This window comes from Orcinus orca, chromosome 7 (genome assembly GCF_937001465.1).
Source record: "Orcinus orca chromosome 7, mOrcOrc1.1, whole genome shotgun sequence".
In the NCBI taxonomy this organism is placed as follows: Eukaryota; Metazoa; Chordata; class Mammalia; order Artiodactyla; family Delphinidae; genus Orcinus; species Orcinus orca.
In genome coordinates this window covers 92289856-92299489 of record NC_064565.1, presented here as the reverse complement: position 1 = coordinate 92299489, position 9634 = coordinate 92289856, and the positions used below count along the sequence as shown (strand labels likewise).

The following is a 9634-nucleotide window of genomic DNA, read 5'->3' as shown; positions in this document are numbered from 1 at the left end:
AGCTTTTCAACTCCCACTACTTTCAACCCTGGGATGTTTGCCGACACTGAGTGCCAAGTAGTTCCAAAGAAACAAAAAAAAAATATGAGCACCTGTAGAATCCCAGGGAATGAAAGAGGTAAAGTACATTTTAAACATATTTATTAACAGTTTTGATGTTTGTGAAGCGATTTATATTTATTTCTTTGAATTTTGAGGCTGGGATTAATACACATATTCCTCATTATTTTTCACAAAGTCTTGCTGATAAGCAGGAGGAAGAGGGCTATTCTGCAACTTTGTCTCCCCGTCTGTATAAGTGGGATCCAGGACACAAGAACGACTCAGCCCTAAAGTGCAGTCCTGAGTCCCTCAAGAACTCAGGCCCTCCTGCCTTTTTTCTGCCTTCTTCCCAGTAGAAGGAAGGGGTGGGGGGAGCGGGAAACAATTCAAACCCTCTTTGTAAGCGTGTGAATGAATCTCAAGAATGCTAAACACCTCAGTCTTCCAACCTAATTAGAACACGTAGAAAAGAGGCATTTTCAGGACATTTAAAACTTGCAGCATAATAAGCCATCTGGAGAGCGCCACAGTGCGTCCCAGTGGTCGAGGCGCCCAGCAGGTCTTCGCGCGGGCTACCCGCTGCTCCGTGCGCCCCGGATCCCCGGCGGCGCGCGGGTGCGCGGCTCAGCAGCGGGTAGCCCCGGGGTGGGGGTGCAGCCCCTGCCCATCACAGAGCCCGGAGCTAAAGTTACTTTTCTCTGCGGGCGACTTCGAACTGCCTGGATTTTTAACCCGATAAACTGATAAAGGACTAACACGTCTGGAGTCTTCCAAAGACGGAAAGAAAATCACTTTCTTGTCGCAACAGTAAGATTTTGTTACGAAATGCAAAAGTAAAGGTTAAAGCCTGGGAGATAACCGGTCGCATATGGGGGGACGGGGGAGGAGGTGGTAAAAATTGTGGATGTCGCGTCCCAACTATCTCGGTTCGAATCCCAGGTTTGCCATTTGAGAGCCTACTCTGTGTTAGGCGCTCGGAATACCGCGCTGAACAAGATTATCTAGGTTGTGGCTTTCTTGGGGGAACTATCATTAGCTCGGTTGCCTTGGTATGCTTCTAAACTCTTGTTTCTTCACCTATAAGGAGTGCCTGCCTCATAGAATTGTCGTAAGGTTCTGAGACATCCTGTATTAAGATGAGAACGATTAACGCGCTGTCTGACACACAGTAGGGGCTCAGTAAGCATTTGTACTTCTCTCAATTTGAGCTCACCTGGTGAGGGCAGCGCAGAGAGGAGACAGGTCCCACGGTTAAGAATGATTCTTTGAGCAGTTCTTTTAAACAAGCGCTGGACTCTAAGGATGCTTACCTTCAGATAGGAGACCTGGTAGGTGTCCTGGAAGCTAGGGTTCATAAGCGAGAACATTACGGGAAACTGAGCCCCGCACCAGTGGGAGCCAGCAGAGAACTCAGGAGGGACTTCTAGCTAGGGTTTCCCGCTCCGGGTCTCAAGAAGGCGTGATTAGCATTAGCCCCGCCCCCCATAGCTTCCCGGCCGGCGATTGGCCCACGCTCCTCGGCTGCCAGCTCCAGGCGGGGCCGGAGGGCGCCTGGGGAGAGGCCGAGCCCGCGGGGCAGTGGGCGGGGACGCGCGGAGAGCGTGGCGGGGCGGCCCACCAACCGAGCCCCAGCGCGAAGGGGCGGGGCCGGGGCGGAGCCTCCCGGCGGGCATTAGAAGCAGGTGACCCGGGCTGGGCGGGAGAGGCCAGTCAGCTCAAGGCAGTGACTCCGCTGCGGCCAGCGCCGCCGCCGCCGCCGCCGCCGCCGCCGCGCGCAGTTCAATACCCGCCGGAGGTGGGCCAAAGGGTGCTAGAGCGCGGGGGAGGAGCGGAGCCCGGCGCGTCCCGGGAGAACCGCCACCGCCCCCAGGAGTCCGCTGGAGCGCGGATCCCCCTGCAGGGGAGGAGGAGAGCGGCGGGCGGGACGCGGCGGCGGGCGCGCACCATGCAGTCCCGGCGGGGCCAGCGCTGGCTGCTCGCCGTGCTGTGAGGCGGCGGGATCCCCCGGTCGCCGCACACAGCCTTCCTCTTGCCCAGGTGCTGCCAGGCGCGCTCGCCCTTCGTCCGGCTCCCGGACCCTGGTGGAACGCACGGCCTGCCCCGCGTCCTGCCCCGCCCGGATCATGCGGGGGGGCTCGCAGGAGGTGAGGGCGAATGACCGGTCTGCGGCGACCTCGTTCAGGGGGCGACCCCCTCTCTGAGACGCCCCCACCTGCTGCCATGTGCTGCCTCCTCGGGTACCCAGCCTATCGCCAAACTTTCCCGATGCCAGCCTGTCTCTGAGTCGCGTTTCTGAGCGAAGTGTCCCAGAGACGGAGGGCCCAGGCTGGCTACGGACTATCTGCTTCTCTCGGGATCCTCAGAGGTGAGAGCCCGCGCCTTCCCCTTCTCCCCGTTCTTTTCCCGGCCCTCTGCCCTTTTCCCGGGGGCTGAGCGCTCTGACCTTGGGGTGCAGGCTGGCAGGCCCTGCGAGAAGGGAGGCGGGGTGAGGGGCGGGGAGTCTGTAGTTTGGTTCCAGGAGGTGGGAGGGGAGGGGAGGGAGAGAGGTTAACTTAGAGTTTTGGAGACCGCTTGCGGGGATTGCGCCGTTGACGCCTCTCTATTTGGGAGCGGTTGCAATTTTTCTTCTCCTCCACCTTCTTTTTTAAAGAGTACTTTCCTTGGAATCGGAGCCCTAACCGTCCCTCCCCAGCCCTCTCCAGCGAAGAGCTGAGCGCTCCCTGCGGAGGCAGCGCCCTCCCGAAACAGTTTATCTTTGGACGGTTTTCTTTAAAAGAAAAAGAAACCAACAGGTTGCCAGTCCCGGCGCCACACAAGTCGGCGGAGAGGGAAGCCCGGATCCCGGTTTCCCCTGCCTGAGCTGGCCTCGCGCTGGCTGCGGGAGACGAGGGGAGGGAGGGGGCTATGGCTCGGCCAGACCCGTCCGCGCCGCCTTCGCTGCTGCTGCTGCTCCTAGCGCAGCTGGCGGGCCGGGCGGCGGCCGCCTCCAAGGCCCCAGTGTGCCAGGAAATCACAGTGCCCATGTGCCGCGGCATCGGCTACAACCTGACGCACATGCCCAACCAGTTCAACCACGACACGCAGGACGAGGCGGGTCTGGAGGTGCACCAGTTCTGGCCGCTGGTGGAGATCCACTGCTCGCCGGACCTGCGTTTCTTCCTGTGCTCCATGTACACGCCCATCTGCCTGCCCGACTACCACAAGCCGCTGCCGCCCTGCCGCTCGGTGTGCGAGCGCGCCAAGGCCGGCTGCTCGCCGCTCATGCGCCAGTATGGCTTTGCCTGGCCGGAACGCATGAGCTGCGACCGCCTCCCGGTGCTGGGCCGCGACGCCGAGGTCCTGTGCATGGATTACAACCGCAGCGAGGCCACCACGGCGCCCCCCAGGCCCTTCCCGGCCAAGCCCACCCACTCAGGCCTGCCGGGGTCGCCGGCCTCGGGGAGCGACTGCGCCACCGGGGGCCCGTCGGTGTGCAAGTGCCGCGAGCCCTTCGTGCCCATTCTCAAGGAGTCGCACCCGCTTTACAACAAGGTGAGGACGGGCCAGGTACCCAACTGCGCGGTGCCCTGCTACCAGCCGTCCTTCAGCCCCGACGAGCGCACGTTCGCCACCTTCTGGATCGGCCTGTGGTCTGTACTGTGCTTCATCTCCACCTCCACCACGGTGGCCACCTTCTTAATAGACATGGAACGCTTCCGCTACCCTGAGCGCCCCATCATCTTCCTGTCAGCCTGCTACCTGTGCGTGTCTCTGGGCTTCCTGGTGCGCCTGGTCGTGGGCCATGCCAGCGTCGCCTGCAGCCGCGAGCACAGCCACATCCACTACGAGACAACGGGCCCTGCGCTGTGCACTGTCGTCTTCCTGCTGGTCTACTTCTTTGGCATGGCCAGTTCCATCTGGTGGGTCATCCTGTCGCTCACCTGGTTCTTGGCGGCTGGCATGAAGTGGGGCAACGAGGCCATTGCGGGCTATGCGCAGTACTTCCACCTGGCCGCGTGGCTCATCCCCAGTGTCAAGTCCATCACTGCGCTGGCACTGAGCTCCGTGGACGGGGACCCGGTAGCCGGCATCTGCTACGTGGGGAACCAGAACCTGAACTCGCTGCGCGGCTTCGTGCTGGGCCCGCTGGTGCTCTACCTGCTGGTGGGCACGCTCTTCCTCCTGGCGGGCTTCGTGTCGCTCTTCCGCATCCGCAGCGTCATCAAGCAGGGCGGCACCAAGACGGACAAGCTGGAGAAGCTCATGATCCGCATCGGCATCTTCACGCTGCTCTACACTGTGCCAGCCAGCATCGTGGTAGCATGCTACCTGTACGAACAGCACTATCGCGAGAGCTGGGAGGCTGCGCTCACCTGCGCGTGCCCCGGCCCGGACTCTGGCCAGCCGCGCGCCAAGCCCGAGTACTGGGTGCTCATGCTCAAGTACTTCATGTGCCTTGTGGTGGGCATCACGTCGGGCGTTTGGATTTGGTCCGGCAAGACTGTGGAGTCGTGGCGGCGCTTCACCAGCCGCTGCTGCTGCCGCCCGCGGCGGGGCCACAAGAGCGGCGGCGCCACGGCCGCGGGGGACTACGCCGAGGCGAGCGCAGCGCTCACGGGCAGGACCGCGCCGCCGGGCCCCGCCGCCGCCGCCGCCTATCACAAGCAGGTGTCCCTGTCGCACGTGTAGGAGGAGGCCGAGGCCGAGGGACCGGGACCGGGGCCGGGAGTTGAGGGAGAGGGGTTGTTTTGTTTGGTAGCTTTGCCAAGGTCACTTCCGTTTACCTTCTTGGTGCTGATGCCCCCTCCCGGGGCAACTTGGAGAGAGGGGAGAGGGACCGTTTCAAGGGGAGTACCTGTCCCAGGACTTCTCAAAGGGGCTCAGCTCACGTCTGTTCTATCTTACTGCCTTTTCAAGAGGAACCCTGTTTTTAATTTATATGTAGTTTTCTTAATTTTTAACTTTGTTGCATTTTGGCAACAAAATTTACCTTTGCTTTGGGGGCTTTACAATCCTAAAGTTGGCATTATAATGAAGTTCCACTTGGTTCAGGTTTCTTTGAACTGGGTGGTCTAAATTGGGAAAATATATTTCCTATACTTCTGTCTTTAAAAATAATGTGAACAGTGAAAGTTGCTGTGACTGGGAAGTTGTTCCGTGTGCTTTTCCAGGTTGTTTCTCCTTCCACTGCTTAAAGTGTCCAAGATGCTTTAAGGTGAGCTGCTTGTCCCTGTTTATAGTTCCTAAGTTAGGGGACACCCTAAGTCATACCAAGGAGGGGGGTAGCATAATGTGGTTAGGGCCTCCGGAAAGTGACAAGGTTAGGCAATGTTTAGAGATTCTAATGTGTCCGTCCTAGCTTCGTTTAGCAAGCTTCGGTTTCTTTTCTATAGTACTTGTAATCATTCTCGTTCTTAACAGTGCCAGCTTTGCTTGAATAAGTTAGAGGTAGCATTGCAGTGTCCGGAATAAATATTTGGAAGAATGCGAACCTAAGGGATGGTGATTGGTTGAACTTGAATTCTAGACTGTTAAGATGGCAGCTTTGTGCCCGAGGAGTGGGTGGTTCTTTTTTTTTTTTTTTTAACATCTATAGTGAGTGGTTCTTAATAGGCTTTGGTGATGCCACTTTTTAAAACTTGTGTTAAAACTTTGGTAAAAATAAACCCACTTCCTTCTTCTGGAAGGACTTAGCGATAGTGCTGAAGGGGGTTCCTTTTTACATTTAAGGACTAAAATGGATATAACTCCTGTAATTAAGTAAATTTCCAACACCTGTCTTATCTGCTCCACCCCCCCCCCCCAATCCCACCTCCTTTATCATGTTAAACAGTCTTTTTGCTTTTCTTATTCCTCCTCTCCTGGAGGGCTGTGATTAGAAACCACACCCACCCTTGAATGAGGTGCTTGAACGGGGGGAGGGAGGCTGGCTACCTGTGAACAAACACTGGCAGCGATGAGGGAAAATAAGTGTCCCTGGACTTTGGACTAGATTACAGCCAGATATTCCAAAAGCATCGAGACACTGCTCTCTGCGGCCTCTGGAAACAAATGAAACCCATAACACCCTTGCATAAGCTTTTAAAACATGGATCAGTGTAGCAAAAGGAAAGCTGTTCCCCCTGCCCCCCTCGCCTCAATATATTTTTCTCTTCCTCCTCTTCTGAGAAAGCCTATATAGTGATGAGCACACACTTTACTGTGAGAGAATTCTGTTTGCTTTTCTAATCTGTTGAACCATTCCCTCACTTATATATGAAAGCCTATGTATTGATGAATATACACGTACACACACCACGCACACATACTTTACTGTTAAAAATCCTGTTTGCTTTCCTAATCTATTTAACCATTCATTCAAGAAGAGTGTGAGGCCATTACTGGGGATGGGGGTGACAGTGCATTGGCCAGCAGAATACCAGTGACCAGGACTGAGTGGGAACTAAATTTAAGAAGCTAAAATGGCAAAAACAATTAAAATTTGGGAATGTCTCCCTAGAGAAACAAGTGTAGGGGTTTGCGCTTCATTTATACCAAAGTTGGAAAAGTCAGATTTAAGCCCAGGCCAGTTTTTACATTATGGATATTAAGTAAACAAGTGTATACTTTCCATAGTGGATTTAAGCACTTTGCTGGTGGAAAGAAGCCTGGTGTTATAGTTTTCATGGACTTTCAAAAGCTATTCACGTTTATAAAAATGCACTGCTCTTACACACTCATCCTCTGAATCAAAATGTCAGTATATTCGACAAAACCTTGTACACAGAGCTACAGAACTTTTTGCACATCTAATTCCTCTACTTGTTCAGAAGAAGCTTCTTAGAACCTTGAAATAGATCCCCTGCCTGAGGGCCAGTTCCTCTCTTGTTTTTCAAATGAGGAACTTTTCTGATCACCTTGACCTCTTCCCTCAGTTAACAGGTCTTCCCAGAAAGTACATAGATTATTCTGCTGCCTTAGGTCATTGTGACTAATTTGGGTTTTTCCTCTTCCTTTTTTTTTTTTTGTGGAGGAATGTAAAGATGACGCAGAATGTATCTAAAAGTTGTGGGATGATGTGGTTGAAGTGATTTAATTCTTCCTTTTAAAACAACTATTTTTCATTTTGGCAACATACCAAACCTAAAAAGAACAACCAATTTACTTAAAAAAAAAAAAGACAGTGAAGACACAGGATACCAAGCCAAGGAGAGGCAATACAGGTAATGCATTTGGAGATCTCGGTCCAGGCCAACTCTCAGAGCTGCGTCTGTTTTCAGCCTCTGTTTTCACTGCTGCTCTCCCCCTCCCTTACCTCAAAGATGAAGCCCACCTGCTTCCCTCCAGTTTTACCTCAGCCACCCCTCCTGCTACCCAGGGCAGAGAAGCCCATCTATTTATGGTCACCCCCTATTTCCATCTCATGTGCTGTTTTCTTCTGATTTTTATTTTTATTAGGCAAACAGTCCGTACTCATGAAAACAATTACAAAATGAAAGGTTGTGGGTTGGTTTAGCAACTTCTTCACAGCCAGCTCTGATTTTAGGAAGGATTTAAGGCCCAGTTTAGTTTCACAGGTGCAGGTTTTGGGCTGTCCCTTTCATGGTTCAATTGTAAGCAGCGTCTCCCGTCATAGATTTTAGGGGGTAAAGATTTAGAAGGAACTAATATGTGACTTCTCAGTAAATCAGTTGACAAGACTTAGGAAGTCGTTCTAATTTATATTCTTAACCTCACACTTTGAAGTTGTCTAAATTGGCTGAAAATAAGTCTTCTCGGTGCCTTATTGGTTTATCCTTGCAAACCTTTGTCATGTTTTCTCGTAGACATTTCCAGTGGTAAGCCTGTGTGTGTGTTGTGTGTAATTGTGAGCAATGTACAAGCTTAAATAATGTGCTGACAGCACTGTTTCCAAGTTGGTATTCATTAGGCCGTTTCCTCCTGGGCTAGGGCTGCACTAATCCTGACACCGGCTGCCAGGAGAAAACCTCATGGATCCCACACCGCACCTTAATAACAGCATCTGTGACCTGCAGTCTCAAGTACAGAATGGGAACCCCAGAGCTAGGAAATGTAGTTGTATATTTTAATGAACTGCTACCCCTGCTAAAGAGGCTTCTTTCACTTTTGTGCTCTACAGAAAGACCAAGGCGGGTAGGAGGGACAAAGCTTTGAATAACTGCTTTCTAACACCGAATGTGGCCAACAGGATAGAGAACATCACAAATCTAGGCAGGTGTGAGGTACAGTGGCTGAGGATTTCCTGCTCCCCCTGCATGCCCTTTCTTGCCTCCAAAGTCCAATCAAGTGATCCTGGGAAAGAAATACACCTAGGTTGAGGAGGGTGGTTTTGAAAGCAAAAGCTACCAAGACATTAAAGCAGGGTGAATGAAGGGTAGGCAGGATGAAAGTAAGTAACCTGGCTCAGAACTCTCAAAAGCTTCTAGCAGCTTGATGACAATTACAGGATTTATTTCAGTCTGTGGTACATCATTTGAAGACGATATTACTTCATGTTGTTACAAACTGTATGTATAGTATGTATGTGTTGTGGGTGTGTATATAAATAATATATATTATATATATGAGAGATTTAGTGACTTTTGATACGGGTTTGGTGCAGGTGAATTTATTACTGAGCCAAATGAGGCACATACTGAGTCAGTAGTTCGAGTCCAGGGCATTCAATACTTTTTCTGATTTCCGTGTATGTGTAGTGCCTGTCCCATGCGGTATTGTCAGTGTCATGTCAAATCCAGAACTCAAAGCAGAGCCAGCGATATTTTATTTGTAGACAATCAACTAGAATCTATAAAATTATTACTGGCAGATGATTATAATTCCAGGGTCCCTAACACTAGCAAAAGGAAACCCAGAGCATCTTGATAAGAAGTTTTCTGTTTTTGTTTTGTTCCTGGAAGTCAGTAGAAAAGCAGTTGTATGTGGTTATATTAGTGTCAAGATACTTAATTTGCTGACCTTATTATTTCAGAAAAAAAAAATTGTATGTATTATATTTGTGGGAAGTTAAACTAATGCTTTGAGATTTTTATCAAATATGGAGAGTAGTTATTTATGAAAAACAAAGAAATGTCTATTTTTGTTTCTTTGTTCCCAATTCATGTAGATAAATTTTAAAGTGCATTAAAGCAATGGTAAAGCAAATAAGATGCTGTACAAGTATTTTTCTCATGCTTTTATGGAGAGACACTGTTTTCTAAGAGTATCTGAAGGAGGTATGTGCATTCTAATTTCATGATCAGATTTCTCAGATGTACTTTGAATATAAGTGGCAATGTTTTTATTGATAATAAAATCAAGGAAATTCCAATCACCAGAAGGAGAACTAATGAAAACATGTTTTACCTGAATATACTTCATAGGTTTCTCCTGTTGATCCTGTGATTGTTTCATGATGCACTTGAAGAAATGAAGGAAAATCCACGTAAGAACAGAGACATTGCCTGAGATTGTGTTCTATTTTATCAACCCTCCATCTATACTCTGTACTGAAGCAATTTGGATAGAAGTGCTGCTCTTGTGTGTGTCTGGTTTGCAGTCAGAAACCCCCAAAACTTTATCATTCAGCAGTTAGATCCACAACTTTGTATTAAGGTCTAAATACAAGTCAGGG

At 50.9% G+C, this 9634-nt stretch overlaps 2 protein-coding genes across 3 annotated transcripts in view; one reads left to right on the top strand and one right to left on the bottom strand.

Annotated features, from left to right (window-relative positions):
- Positions 1-2946: 2946 nt before the first annotated feature.
- On the top strand, positions 2947-9340 carry FZD5 (frizzled class receptor 5). Its single transcript, XM_033428896.2, has one exon. The coding sequence runs from the start codon at positions 2947-2949 to the stop codon at positions 4708-4710; it is 1764 nt and encodes a 587-aa protein (XP_033284787.1). The 3' UTR covers positions 4711-9340.
- Positions 8176-9634, bottom strand: part of CCNYL1 (cyclin Y like 1) — a 42760-nt gene continuing 41301 nt past the window's right edge. For both annotated transcript variants that reach the window (XM_033428908.2, XM_033428921.2), the window contains exons 10-11: positions 9367-9420; positions 8176-8313 (exon numbers count right to left, since the gene is read on the bottom strand). In XM_033428908.2, the coding sequence (XP_033284799.1) occupies positions 8221-8313; positions 9367-9420 (147 nt within the window). In that variant the 3' untranslated portion in view covers positions 8176-8220. The remainder of the gene's footprint in view (positions 8314-9366; positions 9421-9634) is intronic.